Source organism: Pseudoliparis swirei, chromosome 1 (assembly GCF_029220125.1).
Source record: "Pseudoliparis swirei isolate HS2019 ecotype Mariana Trench chromosome 1, NWPU_hadal_v1, whole genome shotgun sequence".
NCBI lineage: Eukaryota > Metazoa > Chordata > Actinopteri > Perciformes > Liparidae > Pseudoliparis > Pseudoliparis swirei.
This window is the reverse complement of record NC_079388.1, coordinates 4,992,704-5,014,865: the sequence shown is the minus strand read 5'-3', so window position 1 is coordinate 5,014,865 and position 22,162 is coordinate 4,992,704. Positions and strand designations below refer to the sequence as shown.

General features: G+C 45.5%; 1 protein-coding gene across 2 annotated transcripts; it reads left to right on the top strand.

Moving 5' to 3' along the window:
- The first annotated feature begins 355 nt into the window (after positions 1 to 355).
- On the top strand, positions 356 to 22,162 carry zc3h12ab (zinc finger CCCH-type containing 12Ab). Of its 2 annotated transcripts, none has more exons than XM_056414422.1 (6): positions 356 to 428; positions 1,895 to 2,439; positions 6,792 to 6,931; positions 8,152 to 8,386; positions 8,476 to 8,576; positions 21,034 to 22,162. In XM_056414422.1, the coding sequence occupies exons 2-6, from the start codon at positions 1,913 to 1,915 to the stop codon at positions 21,942 to 21,944; spliced, it is 1,914 nt and encodes a 637-aa protein (XP_056270397.1). In that variant the 5' UTR covers positions 356 to 428; positions 1,895 to 1,912; the 3' UTR covers positions 21,945 to 22,162. The 2 variants fall into 2 exon arrangements, with proteins under 2 accessions (XP_056270397.1, XP_056270405.1); XM_056414430.1 differs by lacking the exon at positions 356 to 428 and adding an exon at positions 467 to 549.

Genomic DNA, 22,162 nt, shown 5'->3' with positions numbered 1-22,162 from the left:
TTTATTTATGTCTGTATTCATGTGTCCACACATATTCCTTCATTTATGTATGTCTGTATTTATGTCTGCATTTATGTGTCCACACGTATTCCTTCATTTATTTATGTCTGTATTTATGTGTCCACACATATTCCTTCATTTATTTATGTCTGGATTTATGCGTCCACGCGTTTCTCTTTATTTATTTATGCGTGACATTGATATGTCATTGAATGCTGTCCCTCATACCATTGCGTTCACAGGCCCGGACCTGCTCTTCATGGTCCACATCCGCGCGTGGACCCGGTGGCGGTCACGTGTCCCTCCGCGCTGATGTCAATGAGAGGATAACTCCAAACCACTTCCTGGTTGAAGGGAGACGGGACTCTTCTCCCGGAGACGTCGGCGGAAGGACGCGGTGGACGTGCGGCTCGCGTGAGGCTTTAAAGGTGAGTTATTATCGGTGAATCTGGAACTGAAGCGGAGACTTTATGAAACTTTTACGGGGCGCGAGCAGCAGCAGTTTGTGTTGTGAGAAGTCTCCCAGCTGGGACACCTCTCCACGGACAGGTAACGCGTTCTCACTCATCACACGTTATTTAATAATCATGTTTATTATACAATTAGATTATAAAGTGCACCGTAATATGCCGGGTATAGCTTGAATTCATCCATGTGGCCTCTCATCTGAACCTCTGGTGAATTCCCCTTTCTCACATTGTGTGTTATTAATCTGAATTTGTAAAGTATTAACGGAAGTTAAAAGGAGAACATGGAAGTAAGAGTACCTCAAACTTTCCCTCTGTGAGTTTCACAGCTTATTATTTCCATAGTGAGATGATGTCATAAAAAGCTTTATTTCCCCTCTCAGTTGACCTCTTATCAAATTAACCATTTGGTCAGTTGGGATGCTGAAGGAAAGATAAAGTGGTCAGAACTCATATACTTAGATAATAGATTATACTTTGATAATACTTAGATAATAGCTTGATTATACTTTGATAATACTTTGATTATACTTTGATAATACTTAGATAATACCTAGATTATACTTCGATAATACTTTGATAATACCGTGATAATATTTAGATAATACTTTGATAATAAAGGAGTTATTCGTCACTCAGATGTTCACATAAATCTTTAAAGTGTTTTCTTTCTCGGGTTGGCACTGCTGGTTGGACATTACAATGCCTCAATGAATCCACAAAATAATATGCAGATTAATAAGAAAAATTATCCTTAGTTGCAGCCCTGAAAATAAGTAATAATCTGTCAAAAAAAGTTACTAATATAAAGAAGAAAACAAGTTACACATAAAACTGCAAAGTCGCAAAGTCGGTTTGAGAGAAACAAGTCTAAAATAGAGAAAATTATGCAACTAATGATTATTTAAATTAACTTAATTATTAATCAAGCTGTATTTACGAACTATCAAATTATCGTATTATTGTCTTTACGAATTTACAAGTTGTATTTATTATTGTATTTACGAACAATCAAAAGAAAGTTTGGCACCAAACAACCGATTATTAAAATTAATTATCAATCAACCACTAATTGTTTTTCCTTTGCATAATAATAATGAATATATATTATTATTATTCTATAAAATATATAGTATAATTACTCATTATAATATGTCGTGCATTAATGGGGTCATCACTTTAAATTTGAGGTTTAACCACCTTTATATACCGCTGTGTGGCTTAATCCATAATAATATATTAAACTGTCTTTGTATATTTTATATTCTGTATTAATCTGAATCTGCCATGTATCCTATTTAAACACAAGTAGTGGAGTAAAAAGTACCACACCGTCTTCTAGAACAGAGTAGAAGCATAAAGTATGATGAAATGGAAATACTCACCTATACAGGTAAATGTACCTTTTATAATGTCTTTGTCCTCAGGCGCTGGAAACTGAGGAGATGAATGCTGATGTTGCGTTCTTCACATCTGTTCACCCGTGGATTAAAATACCCAACGCCGCCCGCCTGAACCTCCCGGACTCCGACGCCTCTGCATGGATCTCCCCTCCAGCCCTCGTGGCTCCAAACTGCTCCCGTCCCCCCTGTGAGAGAATGTTTCCCAGGGAGCCCGACCCCTCCCCGGGCCCGCAGCACCCGGAGGCCCAGCTGGACCTGTTCCACAAGCTCGGGTACTCCACGGCTCAGGTTCTGGCCGTGCAGCACATGTTTGGCCCCAACACGGACACGGACAAGCTCCTCGGGGAGCTGGTGAGGATCGGGGCCAGCCGGGAGGCCGGCCGGGGGCCCGAGCAGGGGCCCCCCGTGACCACGATGTCGGTGCTGGTGACCGGAGGGGAGCTCCAGGCCGTGGGCCCCACCATGCAGCTGCCCCTCACCGTGTGGTCCCCTCCGGGCAGAGAGGAGGGCGGCGTGGACGAGGACGCGCTGAGACCCGTTGTGATCGACGGGAGCAACGTGGCCATGAGGTGAGGAACGGATCTCTAGCTTCAGAAACAGGACAATCGCTGCTTAGCTACGTCTGCAAGAATTTCAGCCTCTGAAATGTGAACATTTATCCTGTGGCACACGACCGTAATCTGTATGTCCCTTTGAGTGTTTTTGGTTTGGCATCATGCATTATATTTTGAAGGCGAAACGAATCCTCAGTTTAAATGATTAGTTGCAGCTCTAATATAAATACACCTGGGTTTTAGACTGTTCATTTCCCCTCAGCCCTGTGATATGTACATATATGTATTTTATTTCTTTGGTTTATAGACGAATTATCCAATCAAGATTGAGGAAATCACTGTTGGATGATTTGATGATATTCTGAGTAGAGCCCTTCTGTTTTTACTCCTAAATTTACTATCATAATCTGCCCCACACACCACTATTAATTAAACTTTTTTATTTTCTGGTGAGCACACACTGAGAGTAAAAGTCTCTTTCACCCCCGAGGCCTTGGTGAGAGCCTCACCAGTCGTCAGGCAGCGTTACGCTCCCGGGGGAAGGACATGAACGTCATCTCAAAACCACAGATGCAACGATGCCGCTACGTCGAGTGACAGCTCGTACATCTCTATTTACCTGAGGTGTACTTAAGTGGCTGGTACTTCATACGGAGAGACAAAGCAGCAGCTTAACACACACTGCTACGCTTGCTGTCCTCTGCGGTAGAATGCACGCCCTGGCCCCTCCCACTTTTATTGCATTGTGTCATAAGTTTGAAAGAGGAGAAGGAACTGTGGGTATCGGACTCGTTCACGCCGCCTTTTCCCCCTGATTAAGCTTCTCTTACCGAGACATGCACACACAGTGTGAGGAACAGAGAAATAGGTGAAACACACACACACACACACACAGTTACACACTTTATTTTTCTTACCCCGGTTGGGCACGCCCGTTCAGGCACGCTGTCGGCTGCTCCAGTATGCAAATCTGAGCGTATTTAAGTACGTTCATATTAACTCAAAGACCAGCGCTGCTTTAATCTCGAGACGTCACGTCAACAGGAACCGGCTGGATGGCATTTCACAGCCGAGCACCCCTCACAGCTTTCCTTGTTCCTCTCATCCATCTCGTCTTTGACACGTCCAAAAACAGAGTTTTGAGAACGGAGCTAAAGTAATATGTATGCAAATATGTCTGTCTGTCAGTCTTTCTCTTTCATATCTATCATGTACAGTGCATCCGGAAAGTATTCACAGCGCTTCACTTTTTCCACATTTTGTTATGTTACAGCCTTATTCCAAAATGGATTAAATACATTATTTTCCTCAACATTCTACACACAACAACCCATAATGACAAAGTGAAAACTGTTTTTTGCAAATTTTTGCACATTTATTAAAAATAAAGAACGAAAACATAACATGTACATAAGTAGCCTTTGCTCAATACTTTGTTGAAGCACCGTTGGCAGCAATTACAGCCTCAAGTCTTCTTGGGTCTGATTCCACAAGCGTGGCACACCTATTTCTGGGCAGTTTCTCCCATTATTCTTTGCAGAACCTCTCAAGTTCCATCAGGTTGGATGGGGAGCGTCGGTGCACAGCCATTTTCAGATCTCTCCAGAGATGTTCAATGGGGTTCAAGTCAGGGCTCTGGCTGGGCCACTCCAGGACATTCACAGAGTCGTCCCGAAGCCACTCCTTTGTTATCTTGGCTGTGTGCTTCGGGTCGTTGTCCTGTTGGAAGATGAACCGTCGCCCCAGTCTGAGGTCCAGAGCGCTTTGGAGCATGTTTTCATCCAGGATGTCTCTGTACATTGCTGCATTAATCTTTCCCTCAGTCCTGACTCGTCTCCCAGTTCCTCCCGCTGAAAAACATCCCCACAGCATGATGCTGCCACCACCATGCTTCACTGTAGGGATGGGATTGGCCAGGTGATGAGCAGTGCCTGGTTTCCTCCAGACATGACGCTTGGCATTCAGGCCAAAGAGTTAAATCTTTGTTTCATCAGACCAGATAATTTTGTTTCTCATGGTCTGAGAGTCCTTCAGGTGCTTTTTTGCAAACTCTAGGCGGGCTGTCATGTGCTTTTTACTGAGGAGTGGCTTCCGTCTGGCCACTCTACCAAACAGGCCTGATTTGTGGAGTGCTGCAGAGATGGTTGTCCTTCTGGAAGGTTCTCCTCTCTTCATAGAACAACGCTGGAGCTCTGTCAGAGTGACCATCGGGTTCCTGGTCACCTCCCTGACGAAGGCCCTTCTCCCCCGATCGCTCAGTCTGGCTGGGCGGCCAACTCTAGGAAGAGTCCTGGTGGTTCCAAACTTCTTCCATGTCCGGATGATGGAGGCCACTGTGCTCATTGGGACTTTCAATGCTGCAGAAATCTTTCTGTACCCTTCGCCAGATCTGTGCCTCGATACAATTCTGTCTCAGAGATCTATAGATAATTCCTTGAACTTCATGGCTTGGTTTATGCTCTGATATGCACTGTCAACTGTGATACCTTATATAGACAGGTGTGTGCCTTTCTCAATCATGTCCAATCAACTGGATTTAGCACAGGTGGACTCCAATCAAACATCTCAAGGATGATCAGTGGAAACAGGACCTGAGCTACATGTTGAGTGTCATGGCAAAGGCTGTGAATACTTATGTACATGTTATGTTTTCGTTCTTTATTTTTAGTAAATGTGCAAAAATTTGCAAAAAACAGTTTTCACTTTGTCATTATGGGTTGTTATGTGTAGAATGTTGAGGAAAATAATGAATTTAATCCATTTTGGAATAAGGCTGTAACATAACAAAATGTGGAAAAAGTGAAGCGCTGTGAATACTTTCCGGATGCACTGTATATCTTTCTATCATATATCTATCTATCTATATCTATCATATATCTTTCAAATCATATATCTTTCTATCATATATCTATCTATCATATATCTATCTATCATATATCCATCTATCTATCATATATCTTTCTATCATATATCTATCTATCTTTCTATCATATATCTATATATATATAGCAATCATATATCTATCTATCATATACATATATATATATCTATCTATCTTTCTCTGGATATATACTGTAATATTTATACTTGTATATAATAGAGAACTATTCCCCAGAAATAGATGATAGTGAAAATGTTGCCAAACCACCACAAATACCAGAATTAATAGTTTGTGGGCTTTTGTTTTTTAACCTAATGGGTCGAAAAACAAATGATCCGTCTCATTATTTTGCTTTTATTGTGAAATATTGGACAGTTTGACCTCATTTTATTTCTTCAGGCTAAAAAAAAACACCAAAAACCATGAACTGAGAGAGCACCATCACTCTTTGAAGCTGTGCAACATGTTATGCAACACGCTTATCAGCGTCTCCGTGAGCCACCTCACCGGGACAGAGACCTCAGAGCGAGTCACCGCTCCCCTCGCGGCGCCGTGGAACAACAACCTGTGGATTTTGTAGAAATTTGAAGACAAAATCCGCAAATTAGTGAAGTTGAGAGGCTGTTTCTGTCGCAGCCAGTCTTTGTGCTAAGCTAAGCTAATTTTGGGAGTCAAAGGTTCAACAAAACAAGTATGTGTGTTTCCTAAAATGCCAAACTGGATCACAAGTCACAAAGATGAGACAGACTTTAGTCAACAAAGTGAGACTCAAATACAAACTATGAATACGGTATAGTAACTGAAAGGCTAAAATACAAACGGGTTAACGGCATTGTGAAGATCATGAAAATATAAACACACTGAAAAAACCTTAATGTCTCTAAAATAAATGAAATATCTTTAATTCAAGCTCTTGGAAGACATCGTGTTGGGCTTTGAGAGCGTGCTATAGACATGTTCCCACATCTCCTCACATGTTATAGGCCAATCAGTTAATGGGATGATCAACAATGAAAACCATTGTTCTTTAGCGGGGGCATTATCCATGGCCACGTCATCAAGCTCGACCACGTCGGTTTGTTCTATTGTGATCCTCACATTACGAAAGGAGTCGGCTCAGGTGGTTCGGACATCTACATCGGAGGCCTCCTGGGCCCCTCCTCTTAGAGGTGTTCCGGGGTTCCTTCAACTAGGAGGAGACCCCGGGGGAGACCCGGACACGCTGGAGGGATTATATCCCCCAGCTGGCCTGGGAACGCCTCGGGATCCCCCAGAATGAGCTGGGAAATGTTGCGGGTGAGAGAGAAGCCTGGGTCTGCCCGCGACGCGACCCCGGATACGTGGATGAAAATGGATGGATGCATGATGGACGTGTAGAGCCATGGTGGATCGAAGAGGGAGGCCATGAAGGGCTCCCCGGGCTTTGTTCTGAACCGGCTCGGTGAAACTTACACGTTTCCTCTGTGGTTTGTGTTGACCCATTCAGCCACGGGAACAAGGAAGTGTTCTCCTGCCTGGGAATCCAGCTGGCGGTGAACTTCTTCGTGGACAGAGGCCACGCCGAAATCACCGTGTTCGTTCCCTCGTGGAGGAAGGAGCAGCCCCGGCCAGATGTTCCCATCACAGGTAGGAAGACGGGAATTCACCCAGCACCTTTTTCTACTTCCTCATTCGCAGCGTGCAGCTCACGCGGCGTGCGCGGCCGGTAATGAGGGCATCGAGCGTGACGAGCCCGGAGCATTGTTCTCCCGTCGAGTCGTCGGTGTTGCCCTGGAGACGCCTAGTGCAGCGGGAATGACCGCAGAGGCGTATTCGAGTACTTTGTTTACTCCGTCAAATGCAGTTACGAAACATGACAGCTGCGGAAATGAGAAGAAAACGAAAGTTAGGATCGAAGATGGGTTTGGTTCGAGCAAGGGCGCCGAAAGTAGGCAGGGTTAGGACTTGGGGGAGGGGCCATCGTCTCGCTCCACGTTTACACCCCTGGCTCAGTTCTGCATCGCGGTGGCATCCCACTGTATCGTTATGCTCCTTCATCATGGTTTTAAAAAGTAGGTTGCAGTGTGTTTAAAAAAAAATAGGGGTGAAGTGTAAATGTTTGATCATTCAAGAGATTATGTTTCCATCTTCTGTTTTATATCACTGCAGTAGATTTGTGTTTTAGGCCGTTTCTCATATGTTTGTATCAGGGAAAATCTAATAAGTGCAGGAAAAGTCTAAATTGAAATTAATTGTTAGCCGCAGACACATTTTAAATGGTTTTAGACTTTTCATAAAGTGAGAGAGCTCTGATGCAACAGAGTGAGCTCTGTTTCTGAGTTTGTGTTTTCTCTTCCTCAATGCTATACGTACATGAGCTGTATCTGTAATCTAAATGCACTCAAACTGATGGCTCTGATTTATTGTTTTATCGCAGGATGCGCTTTTAGGGCCTTTTTGTTCATCTTTAACCAGGTGAAATCTGCTCGCTGGGAAAGAACCCAAATTAATATGCAACAGTGACTTCCTGGAAAAAAGATTATTCAGATTGAGGAGTGACGTGTGATGATTTAAGTGGCTATAATCTATCATTTGATCACCTGAATCTGCAGCTCTCATTTTCAGTTAAACCCACAGTAAACGACCTGCTCAGCAGCAAATTACAAAACAAAGTGCAGCGTTTAGCAGCTTAAGATACAGATATTTCCATAAGGAGTCGGTTGAGACCAAAATCGAAGCAAAAAGAGAGTGAATATTGGACAGAAATCGACTTCAAATGAATGATAGCGCCGCTCCGTTGCGGATGGATGTGAAAATATGCTGACTCGTATGAAATCAACTTAAAAGGGGATGTTTCCATTCCACAGATCAGCACATTCTGCGAGACCTGGAGAGGAGGAAGATCCTCGTGTTCACGCCGTCGAGACGCGTCGCGGGAAAACGGGTCGTCTGCAACGACGACTGCTTCATCGTCAAGCTGGGCTACGAGTCCGACGGCATCATCGTGTCCAACGACATGTACCGGGACCTGCAGGGAGAGAAGCCGGAGTGGAAACGATTCATCGAGGAGAGGCTGCTCATGTACTCTTTCGTCAATAACAAGTGAGTTATGCCTTCTGATACAGAGGCTGTGTGTGTGTGTGTGTGTGTGTGAAGTTACTTTTCGGCTAATGTTTGAACTTATAACGCAGGTTTATGCCTCCCGATGACCCTCTGGGCCGCTACGGGCCCACCCTGGAGAACTTCCTGCGAAGGTTTCCAAAGACTGCGAAGAAACAGCCGTGTCCTTACGGTGAGAGAACATGTTTAACACGTTACTGTTAGCGCATGGCGTCGTTGTTTGTGAAGGAAACGCTGTCTGACTTTTAGCTATAGTATGTTACACATATGCCAACACGCTAAAGTAACACGTGAACATTATAAACATAGTTACCAAACATCAACACGCTAAAGTAACACGTGAACATTATAAACATTATAGTTACCAAACATCAACACGCTAAAGTAACACGTGAACATTATAAACATAGTTACCAAACATCAACATGCTAAAGTAACACGTGAACATTATAAACATTATAGTTACCAAACATCAACACGCTAAAGTAACACATGAACATTATAAACATTATAGTTACCAAACATCAACATGCTAAAGTAACACGTGAACATTATAAACATTATAGTTACCAAACATAAACATGCTAAAGTAACACATGAACATTATAAACATAGTTACCAAACATAAACACGCTAAAGTAACACGTGAACATTATAAACATAGTTACCAAACATCAACACGCTAAAGTAACACGTGAACATTATAAACATAGTTACCAAACATAAACACGCTAAAGTAACACATGAACATTATAAACATAGTTACCAAACATCAACACGCTAAAGTAACACGTGAACATTATAAACATAGTTACCAAACATAAACACGCTAAAGTAACACGTGAACATTATAAACATAGTTACCAAACATCAACACGCTAAAGTAACACATGAACATTATAAACATAGTTACCAAACATCAACACGCTAAAGTAACACGTGAACATTATAAACATAGTTACCAAACATCAACACGCTAAAGTAACACGTGAACATTATAAACATAGTTACCAAACATCAACACGCTAAAGTAACACATGAACATTATAAACATAGTTACCAAACATCAACACGCTAAAGTAACACGTGAACATTATAAACATAGTTACCAAACATCAACACGCTAAAGTAACACGTGAACATTAGAAACATAGTTACCAAACATCAACACGCTAAAGTAACACGTGAACATTATAAACATAGTTACCAAACATCAACACGCTAAAGTAACACGTGAACATTAGAAACATAGTTACCAAACATCAACACGCTAAAGTAACACGTGAACATTATAAACATAGTTACCAAACATCAACACGCTAAAGTAACACGTGAACATTATAAACATAGTTACCAAACATCAACACGCTAAAGTAACACGTGAACATTATAAACATAGTTACCAAACATCAACACGCTAAAGTAACACATGAACATATAAACATAGTTACCAAACATCAACACGCTAAAGTAACACGTGAACATTAGAAACATAGTTACCAAACATAAACATGCTAAAGTAACACATGAACATTATAAACATTATAGTTACCAAACATCAACACGCTAAAGTAACACATGAACATTATAAACATAGTTACCAAACATCAACACGCTAAAGTAACACGTGAACATTAGAAACATAGTTACCAAACATCAACATGCTAAAGTAACACATGAACATTAGAAACATAGTTACCAAACATCAACACGCTAAAGTAACACGTGAACATTAGAAACATAGTTACCAAACATCAACACGCTAAAGTAACACGTGAACATTATAAACATAGTTACCAAACATCAACACGCTAAAGTAACACATGAACATTATAAACATAGTTACCAAACATCAACACGCTAAAGTAACACGTGAACATTAGAAACATAGTTATCAAACATCAACACGCTAAAGTAACACATGAACATTAGAAACATAGTTACCAAACATCAACATGCTAAAGTAACACGTGAACATTAGAAACATAGTTACCAAACATCAACACGCTAAAGTAACACATGAACATTATAAACATAGTTACCAAACATCAACACGCTAAAGTAACACATGAACATTATAAACATAGTTACCAAACATCAACACGCTAAAGTAACACGTGAACATTATAAACATAGTTACCAAACATCAACACGCTAAAGTAACACGTGAACATTATAAACATAGTTACCAAACATCAACACGCTAAAGTAACACGTGAACATTATAAACATAGTTACCAAACATCAACACGCTAAAGTAACACGTGAACATTATAAACATAGTTACCAAACATCAACACGCTAAAGTAACACGTGAACATTAGAAACATAGTTACCAAACATCAACACGCTAAAGTAACACGTGAACATTAGAAACATAGTTACCAAACATCAACATGCTAAAGTAACACGTGAACATTAGAAACATAGTTACCAAACATAAACATGCTAAAGTAACACATGAACATTATAAACATTATAGTTACCAAACATCAACACGCTAAAGTAACACATGAACATTATAAACATAGTTACCAAACATCAACACGCTAAAGTAACACGTGAACATTAGAAACATAGTTACCAAACATCAACACGCTAAAGTAACACGTGAACATTATAAACATAGTTACCAAACATCAACACGCTAAAGTAACACATGAACATTAGAAACATAGTTACCAAACATCAACATGCTAAAGTAACACGTGAACATTAGAAACATAGTTACCAAACATCAACACGCTAAAGTAACACATGAACATTATAAACATAGTTACCAAACATCAACACGCTAAAGTAACACATGAACATTATAAACATAGTTACCAAACATCAACACGCTAAAGTAACACGTGAACATTAGAAACATAGTTACCAAACATCAACACACTAAAGTAACACGTGAACATTATAAACATAGTTACTAAACATCAACACGCTAAAGTAACACGTGAACATTATAAACATAGTTACCAAACATCAACACGCTAAAGTAACACGTGAACATTATAAACATAGTTACCAAACATCAACACGCTAAAGTAACACGTGAACATTATGAACATAGTTACCAAACATCAACACGCTAAAGTAACACGTGAACATTAGAAACATAGTTACCAAACATCAACACGCTAAAGTAACACGTGAACATTAGAAACATAGTTACCAAACATCAACATGCTAAAGTAACACGTGAACATTAGAAACATAGTTACCAAACATCAACACGCTAAAGTAACACATGAACATTATAAACATAGTTACCAAACATCAACACGCTAAAGTAACACATGAACATTATAAACATAGTTACCAAACATCAACACGCTAAAGTAACACGTGAACATTAGAAACATAGTTACCAAACATCAACACGCTAAAGTAACACATGAACATTAGAAACATAGTTACCAAACATCAACATGCTAAAGTAACACATGAACATTAGAAACATAGTTACCAAACATCAACACGCTAAAGTAACACGTGAACATTAGAAACATAGTTATCAAACATCAACACGCTAAAGTAACACATGAACATTAGAAACATAGTTACCAAACATCAACATGCTAAAGTAACACGTGAACATTAGAAACATAGTTACCAAACATCAACACGCTAAAGTAACACGTGAACATTAGAAACATAGTTACCAAACATCAACACGCTAAAGTAACACGTGAACATTAGAAACATAGTTACCAAACATCAACACGCTAAAGTAACACGTGAACATTATAAACATAGTTACCAAACATCAACACGCTAAAGTAACACATGAACATTATAAACATAGTTACCAAACATCAACACGCTAAAGTAACACGTGAACATTATAAACATAGTTACCAAACATCAACACGCTAAAGTAACACGTGAACATTATAAACATAGTTACCAAACATCAACACGCTAAAGTAACACATGAACATTATAAACATAGTTACCAAACATCAACACGCTAAAGTAACACGTGAACATTATAAACATAGTTACCAAACATCAACATGCTAAAGTAACACATGAACATTATAAACATAGTTACCAAACATCAACACGCTAAAGTAACACGTGAACATTAGAAACATAGTTACCAAACATCAACACGCTAAAGTAACACGTGAACATTATAAACATAGTTACTAAACATCAACACGCTAAAGTAACACGTGAACATTATAAACATAGTTACCAAACATCAACACGCTAAAGTAACACGTGAACATTATAAACATAGTTACCAAACATCAACACGCTAAAGTAACACGTGAACATTATGAACATAGTTACCAAACATCAACACGCTAAAGTAACACGTGAACATTATAAACATAGTTACCAAACATCAACACGCTAAAGTAACACGTGAACATTATAAACATAGTTACCAAACATCAACACGCTAAAGTAACACGTGAACATTAGAAACATAGTTACCAAACATCAACACGCTAAAGTAACACGTGAACATTAGAAACATAGTTCTATTTCATCCTTCCTGACCAATGAGAGCGTTAATGCAACACACATGTGACCTCGGATGACCCGCCCACTGGGTATAAGTTCGGTGTCATTCGAGATCAGTCCTTTTTCATCTTCTAGCGCAACGCAGGCTAACGGAATCTAAACTAGCATCAGCTGAAAGCTGAAGTTATACAGAGGTTTGTCTAAAGCTCGTCGCGTGAAGCCTGCGACCAACGGTCGGAGTTGCGATCCGCCCAGAGCTGCGACAAGCTCTCTGTGGCGAGCGTTTCACGGACTATCGCTGGCGGGCAGGTCTACCTCACCAGGACCCGGGCAGAGTTAGCAGGGTGCCTAAGTAGGCAACTCGGGCTAACGGAAGCCACGCTAATCCCAACAGCTGCTCCGGTCCTACAGGACCCGGGTCACAGTAGCGGAGTGCTACTGTTGCGACCCCCAGCAGCCACAGCTACCGCTGGTGAGGCCAGCGTCCGCGCTCTACCCTCGCTAGACGGGCTGTCTCCGTCCTGCTCCACAGGACCTGGGCCACAGTAGCTGAGTGCTACTGCTGCGACCCTAGCTGCTACAGCTACCGTGCTAGTGAGGACAGCGGTGTTTTTGGGACACCCTCACTTCACTAGACGGGCTGTCTCCGTCCTGCTCCACAGGACCTGGGCCACAGTAGCGGAGTGCTACTGCTGCGACCTTAGCTACTACAGCTACCGTACTGGTGAGGCCAGCGTTCGCGCTCGACCCTCACTAGACGGGCTGTCTCCGTCCTGTCCTACAGGACCCGGGCCACAGTAGCGGAGTGCTACTGCTGCGACCCTAGCTGCTACAGCTACAGCTACCGTACTAGCGAGGCCAGCGTCCGCGCTCTACCCTCACGAGACGGGCTGTCTCCGTCCTGTCCTACAGGACCTGGGCCACAGTAGCGGAGTACTACTGTTGTGACCCCCGGCCGCTATAGCGACCGTGCTGGTGAGGCCAGCGTCCGCGCCCTACCCTCACTAGACGGACTGTCTTTAACCCGTTCAGCGGGACCCGGGCCACAGTAGCGGAAGACAGGGTCCCTCCAGAGCCATGGCTAAATTTGGCCCTGCTGACTGTAGTACCTGCATGACCCCTCTCCAGCTCGAGGATGGCCATGACCTTTGCCCCTCTTGCCTTGGCCTCGAGCACCTGAGGGAGGGCCTCTCAGAGAATGCGTGCATGAACTGCGGCATTATGCCATACGCAGTAAGGGCCGCAAGACTGGCAGAATTGGAACACCTGAGCGGCAGGCTTGACCTCTCTCCGTCAGGCCAGCCAGGCCCATCCCAACCGAACCATTGCAAGCGCCGGCTTTCGGTCTCTGCGGGCGCTTCCCCCAAGAGGGCTAAGACCGCCACGCTAGTCTCTAGCGTAGAGCTGATGGCGGCGGAGCTGGCGCAGATGAAGTCCCTTCTCCGGGCCCTCCACCCGAGTGCGGTGGAAACTGAAGTATCAGATCCACCCGCGGCCGAGCAGTTCTCGGATGAGGACGTTATCTCGGTGACGGCATCCGCCAACCTCTTCACAGAGTACAGCGACGGGCAAGACACCCAGGCTTCCAGAGCGGGTTCCCACCTCTCAGTCCAGAGTCGGTCGGAGGGGGGAGAGGAGGGCTCCATCGGGTCTGTCATGCGCATGGCCCTGGCACGCCTTCAGCTGGATATACAGCAGCCCAAAACCCCACAGGTTAGTGCGTTCTTCAGGCGCACTTCCGTCCCGCCACCTTCTCTGTCCCTCCCTCCGAAGATTACCTAAGGAGTTACGCATGCTGGAGAGACACCCGTGCTCATTCCCGGCCTTCGACCGAGGACGAACCCTGGCGTCCATGCAGGACCCGCCAAGTATGGTCTTGAGCGCATGCCAGCCATTGAGCCAACTATTGCATCCCTCATAGTTTCCCAGAGGAGACTCTAAGACCGAGGCCAGGTGCCCTCGGCCCCAGTGTCGGGCCACGGACGAACTGCTTTCCCAGGCCTACAATACGGCAGCCCGCATGGGCCGACGTAACTCTCTCCCATCTCATGCTTGCCCTCTCGGAGTCTCTACAGCAGGATACTCCCGCGCCTCCTCTATCAGCCTCAGTGATGCGTCACTGCAGGCGTTTGGCCTCATGTCGGGAGCTCGGGCGCCTGATGTCCACCCTGGTACAGACCCGCCCAGGTTTGGCTATCACAGTCACACCTATCGGAGACCTGTAGAAGGACCCTCGCTGTCCCAGTCGAGCCCGGGAGATGTTCGGATCGGCGCTCCAGCTCAGGCGCCCAGCGAACTGTGCAAGCCAGTCAGGCCAGGCAGCAGTTCGCTGATCTTCGCCGTGCCATGCCCCCACCCGACGGGCATCCAGGGGCCCCACGCCCCAGAGACCATTTGCAGCCCCGCTCGCCTTAATAGTCAGCGCAGGCCTCAGCACCCGCTGGGAGGCCAACCCACTCACAACGTGGCGGTTTCTGGCGGACTCCCAGGCGGTTTCAAACCCTGGGATTACCAGCCGCCCCCAGCCACTAGAGGCAGGGGGCAGGAGATGAAGTCTCCGGCGGCCGTTGGGTTTTTCTCCAGCAGCAGATCCGCTACTGGGCAGCTCATGCCCCAGACCCATGGGTGGTGTCCACCTAGCTCAGGGCTACAAGCTCCAATTCCGGCCTTGCCCCAGCCTCCGGCCGGGTCAGGATAACTACCATCGCCGACCCGGCAAAGCCTTAGCCTTGAGCCAGGAACTTGCCAAACTCCTGGCCAAGGCGCAATCGAGTGGTAGACCCCTGTCAGAGCCCAGGGGTTTTATTCAACCTACTTCCTCGTAAGGAAGAAAGAGGCGGACTCCGCCCAATCCTAGATCTGAGGGACTCAACAAGTTCCTGAAGGTCTTGCCATTCCACATGCTCAGCACGGCAGACGTCCTGGTACCATCTCCAGAGGGACTGGTTCACGTCGGTCGACTTGAAGGATGCCTATTTTCATGTCCCCATTGTGCCTCGTCACAGACAGTTCCTTCGTTTCGCCTTTCAAGGCCGTTGTTTTCAGTTCAGGGTGCTTCCATTCGGACTCTCCCTTCCCCACGTGTGTTCACAAGATGTGTTGCGGCTGCCTTTTCCCCCCCCTGCAGTTGCAGGGCATGACGGTAATGCCGTATTTGGACGATTGGCTGATCTGTGCACCATCCCAAACTCAGGCTGCACAAGACACCACCCGCCTTCTCTCCCATGTGGCCCTATTGGGCCTCAGGGTGAACATGCAGAAATGCTCTCTGCGCCCGTCCCAGAGCATAACCTTCATCGGTGTAGCTCTGGACTCAGCCGCTATGAGAGCCCGTCCGTCACGCCGGCGTGTCGACGACATCCTCCGCAACCTGCCCCTCTTCCGAGGGGGCAGGCGGTTGCCCTACATTCTCTTCCTTCGCCTGTTGGGCAAATTGACAGCCGCCTCAGCTGTCATTCCCTTGGGTTTGCTGTCACTGCGGCCTCTACAGAGATGGCTGAACAGCCTCCATTTGGAGGTCACGTGCCACAGGCACAGGAGAGTGGAGGTATCACAGCAGTGCCTTCGAGCCCTATCACCATGGAGGGAGAGGGCGTACCTGTCGGGGGGTGTCCCCATGGGTATGGTCCCGTCCCGGCGGGAGGTCGTCACAACGGACGCCTCCCTCTCAGGGTGGGGCGCAGTGTGGCAGAACAGGACTGCTCAGGGGCAGTGGTCCGCTCAGGACCACACCGAGCATATCAATGTCCTGGAGCTACGGGCTGTGCACCTAGCACTCAAGCAGCTCCTGCCATTCCTGGCTGGGAAACACGACTGCTCGGTCGGACAACACCCCGACCGTTTTCCACATAAACCATCAGGGTGGCACCAGGTCGGCAAAGCTGCTACACGTGGCTTGCGCCCTTCTGACTTGGGCAGCCCCTCACCTGACCAGCCTTCGGGCGATGTATATTCCAGGGAAACAGAACCAGATTGCAGATTCCCTCTCCCGCCACAGACCCCCACCGGGGGAGTGGCGGCTCCACCCAGAAGTGGTGCAGAGCATCTGGGGTCTCTTCGGCAGGGCGAGGGTAGATCTTTTTGCCTCGGAGACGTCAACCCACTGCTCCCACTGGTTCTCCCTGAGGGAGAGGACCAGCCCTCTGGGGCAAGATGCCCTGGCGCACACATGGCCAGGGGGCCTTCTTTATGCTTTCCCCCCAATTCCCCTGATCTTACCAACGCTTCTCAGGGTACTTCAACAGGGCCACAGTCTCCTACTGGTGGCCCCGCGATGGCCAGCCAGGACTTGGTTCCCCCTACTGCACAGGCTCTGCTCCGGGACGCCATGGTGCCTCCCGGACAGGAGGGATCTCCTTTCACAGCTAGGAGGCCAGATCTGGCACCCCAACCCCAGCCGCCTGCAGCTATGGGCCTGGCCACTGCAGGGTCCGACCTGCTGCTGAGCAGCTGCACAGACCTAGTCAAGGGGACTATTCGGCATGCCAGAGCACCATCTACCCGTCTACAGTACGAGTGTAGATGGAGGCTGTTCTCTGATTGGTGCGTGGGCCGCAACACCGACCCGGTGCAGTACCCCGTGCCGGTTATATTAGAGTTTCTACAGTCCCTCCTGGATAGGGGCCGGTCTCCCTCTACCCTGAAGGTGTACGTAGCTGCTATCTCAGCACAGCACGCCGGGACTAACAAGGGCACGGTGGGGAGCCATAGGTTGGTCTCCCTCTTCTTAAAGGGAGCTCGGCGACTGCGTCCTCCGAGCGCCCCCAGGGCTCCCCCATGGGACCTACCCATGGTACTGGACACACTATGCTCGCCTCCTTTCGAACCCATGTCAGGGTCAGAGCTAAAATGGCTGTCGGCAAAGACCGTTTTTCTCCTTGCCATCACTTCAGCAAAGAGGGTAGGCGAGCTGCACGCCCTATCTGTGAGTGAATCCTGTCTCAGGTGGAACTCTGATGGCTCAGGTGTCACATTATGGCCCAACGCAGCGTTTCTCCCTAAAGTGCTGACACGCTCATATGTCAACCAGCCTGTCCGGCTGGCACAGTTCGACCCCCCATCGGGAGAGGAGCGGTCAAAGCTCCTGTGCCCAGTACGGGCCCTCAGAGCCTATGTCGAAGCTACCACAGGCATACGACAATCGGAGCAGCTCTTCATCTGCTATGGCGGGCCGAGGAGGGGTTTGGCCCTTTCAAAGCAGCGCCTATCCCACTGGATTGTGGAGGCCATTACCTGTGCATACAGAGCGAGGGGCCGTGCCCTGCCATGCGGCACGAGGGGCCATTCTACCAGGAGTGTTTCCACATCATGGGCAACCCTGAGAGGGGTCCCAGTGGAGGATATATGTGCCGCAGCCTCCTGGGCGTCACCAAGCACATTCACCAGGTTCTACAGGGTGAACGTTGCCACCCCTCACCCACTGGGGGTGGTTCTTCGTCCAGAGTCCTCTGCCTGATCCATACACGGTAGGCTCCCTGGTTTTCCTCGTGACTCTGTTGGTACAAGTCATCCAGTGCTAAGCACCGCCTCTGGCGGTCAGGAAGGATGAAATAGAACGCAAGTTACGTATGTAACTATGGTTCTATGAATCCTGGATGACCGCCAGAGTTCTTGGTCACTCGGAATCTCGTGAGTTCGCGAGAAGACTCCGTAGGACTGATCTCGGGATGACACCGGAACTTATACCCAGTGGGCGGGTCATCCGAGGTCACATGTGACTTTGTTGTCATTAAGACTCGACCTGCGTATGCTCGAGACGGAAGAAATCCAGTGCTAAGCACCGCCTCTGGCGGTCATCCAGGATTCATAGAACCATAGTTACATACGTAACTTGCGTTACCAAACATCAACATGCTAAAGTAACACGTGAACATTAGAAACATAGTTACCAAACATCAACACGCTAAAGTAACACGTGAACATTAGAAACATAGTTACCAAACATCAACACGCTAAAGTAACACATGAACATTATAAACATAGTTACCAAACATCAACACCCTAAAGTAACACATGAACATTATAAACATAGTTACCAAACATCAACACGCTAAAGTAACACGTGAACATTAGAAACATAGTTACTAAACATCAACACGCTAAAGTAACACATGAACATTAGAAACATAGTTACCAAACATCAACATGCTAAAGTAACACGTGAACATTAGAAACATAGTTACCAAACATCAACATGCTAAAGTAACACATGAACATTATAAACATAGTTACCAAACATCAACACGCTAAAGTAACACATGAACATTATAAACATAGTTACCAAACATCAACACGCTAAAGTAACACGTGAACATTAGAAACATAGTTACCAAACATCAACACGCTAAAGTAACACGTGAACATTAGAAACATAGTTACCAAACATCAACACGCTAAAGTAACACGTGAACATTAGAAACATAGTTACCAAACATCAACACGCTAAAGTAACACGTGAACATTAGAAACATAGTTACCAAACATCAACACGCTAAAGTAACACGTGAACATTAGAAACATAGTTACCAAACATCAACACGCTAAAGTAACACGTGAACATTAGAAACATAGTTACCAAACATCAACATGCTAAAGTAACACATGAACATTATAAACATAGTTACCAAACATCAACACGCTAAAGTAACACGTGAACATTAGAAACATAGTTACCAAACATCAACACGCTAAAGTAACACATGAACATATAAACATAGTTAACAAACATCAACACGCTAAAGTAACACGTGAACATTATAAACATAGTTACCAAACATCAACATGCTAAAGTAACACATGAACATTATAAACATAGTTACCAAACATCAACACGCTAAAGTAACACGCGAACATTAGAAACATAGTTACCAAACATCAACATGCTAAAGTAACACGTGAACATTATAAACACTATAGTTACCAAACATCAACACGCTAAAGTAACACGTGAACATTATAAACATAGTTACCAAACATCAACACGCTAAAGTAACACGTGAACATTATAAACATAGTTACCAAACATCAACACGCTAAAGTAACACGTGAACATTATAAACATAGTTACCAAACATCAACATGCTAAAGTAACACGTGAACATTATAAACATAGTTACCAAACATCAACACGCTTGTGAGGATGTTAGCATGCTAAGATTAGCATGTTGCTAACGGGACAGCTAGTTAGCATCCCACTGGTTGCCTCAACAAAAATCCAATGGGATTATTCCATTGGATTTTGGATTATCACAGAGAATAAGCAACACAAGTTAATGATACCTACACGTTTTATCCAGCTTGATATTCTTCACACTAAAACACATTTTATTGATTCATAAAGTTGGTTAATGACGTTCCGCAGTCTCATTTAGTCACTTGTGAGAAACCACCTTTTTTAAGCATCAGAATTCATGAGAAGGGGATATACTGATGTATTTTTATCATAGAATATAATGTAATATCTGAAGCTTGTGTGACTTTGAGCCAAGAGAACCTAAAGTGCAAAAAAGCTGACTCATGTTCAGGTATTAAGACTCATTCCTTCAGCACTCTATTGACATGAAGAAAACGGGTATTGTTGTAGCAGCTAATGAGAGCAACGTTTTGGCTTTTTAATTAGTATCGTCATTAATTATTCGATTTAAAAAATGGTTCTAAAAAAGCTAAACATTAATGCTAGCAGGCTAACGTTAGCACGTAGCTCAAAGTGTCGCTTCACCTAGTTTAGCATGAAAATGATCAGCGGGGGCTAAAATATTGTGTCTTGTTTATTTGTTTATTTGTTTATTTATTGGACCCCCATTAGCTGACGCCTTAGCGACTGCTAATCTTCCTGGGGTCCACAAAAAGGACAAAATACAATACATACAAAAACATACAAAACATATCGTGAAACCAACAGTTAAAAATCATACAACAAAGTAAAAAAATAGTGCAGTCAGATGCACAGTACAGTCGAAGGATAAGATATATGTTATGCAATTCAACTTAATTCATACAAAGAAAAAGAAAAAGAAAATCAGATGACTAAAAAGCAATTGAGTACGTCAAGTGGTGAATGTTCTTAGGTGCGCCTTTAATTGTTTTTTTGAATGACAAATTATTACTCATGTGAGTTAAACGAGGAGGTAGTAAGTTCTTGTTCTTCTTTCCAGGAAAGAAATGTACTTACGGGATCAAATGTAAATTCCACCACCCCGAAAGAGCCAAGCAGTCCAACCGCCTGGTTGCAGACGAGCTTCGGGAGAACGCCAAGCACCCGTCGCAATCCTCGGCGCGCTCCGGCCCGTTGCCTGGACAGAGCCTCTCGCTGCTGGAGGACATGGCAAAGAAACTGACTCTGGGACACGAGAGCGGCAACTTCAAGAAAGACTACAAACACGAACAGTTGAAGGCCGCTCACCAGTCCAGCAAGAGGGCCACGTCCAGAAAGGAGAAGGCCGCCCAAAACCCGTCTTCTGACCACGGCGCGGGGCGGCAGAGCGGCTCTCAGGAGCAGCTGGACTCCGGTCTGGGCTCAATCGACAGTCAGCCAACGGAGGCCCCTTGGAGTGTGTGTGACCACCAGTATGGACCGATGTACGGGAGCTGCCAGCACGCCCTCGGTGCGAGACAACAGTACCGCCCTCCGTGCGGCTGCTGCTCGCACGGCCCTTGCTCTCGGGGGGCCGCGCCGGCTTTCCAGCACCACAACCAGCATTACAGCCCCGGGCGCGACATGACTCCCTACCCGCCGCACTACGCCGCGTACTCGGTCGACACGTCCGCATACAGCCAGCCGGCAGACTTCCAGCGTAGCGGAGTCCACGGCCACCAGCACCACCACCAGCAGCGGCAGTACTGGTCCGATCCGTCCGGGGCTCGCCCCCCGGGGGTCCGCAGCTCTCGCTGGGAGCCTCCCCGGGGGACGAGCCCCCGCGACGAGGAGAGGGAGGTCGTCCGGAAGAAGCTCCTCGCTATCTTCAGCGTCCAATTGGTGGACGAGGCCATGGACTCGTTTTCTCACCTGATGGACCCCCAGATGCTGGTTGCTGAGATCCTGAAGCTGCAGGGTCAGAACCGGTGAGACGACCGGAACCCCCGTCTTTCAGTGGAAAGACCCAAATGATAAACATGAGTTTTGTGTATTTTATGTATTGTGGTATCCACCTCGCTCTATTTGAGCGCCTTATTTTAAACTGTTACGTTTTAAGTTGCCTCCATGAACTGGGTCACATGAGAACATGTATGTAGTTGATACAAATTGTAAAATAAATAAATTAATGTATTCATGCCTGAAGGGTA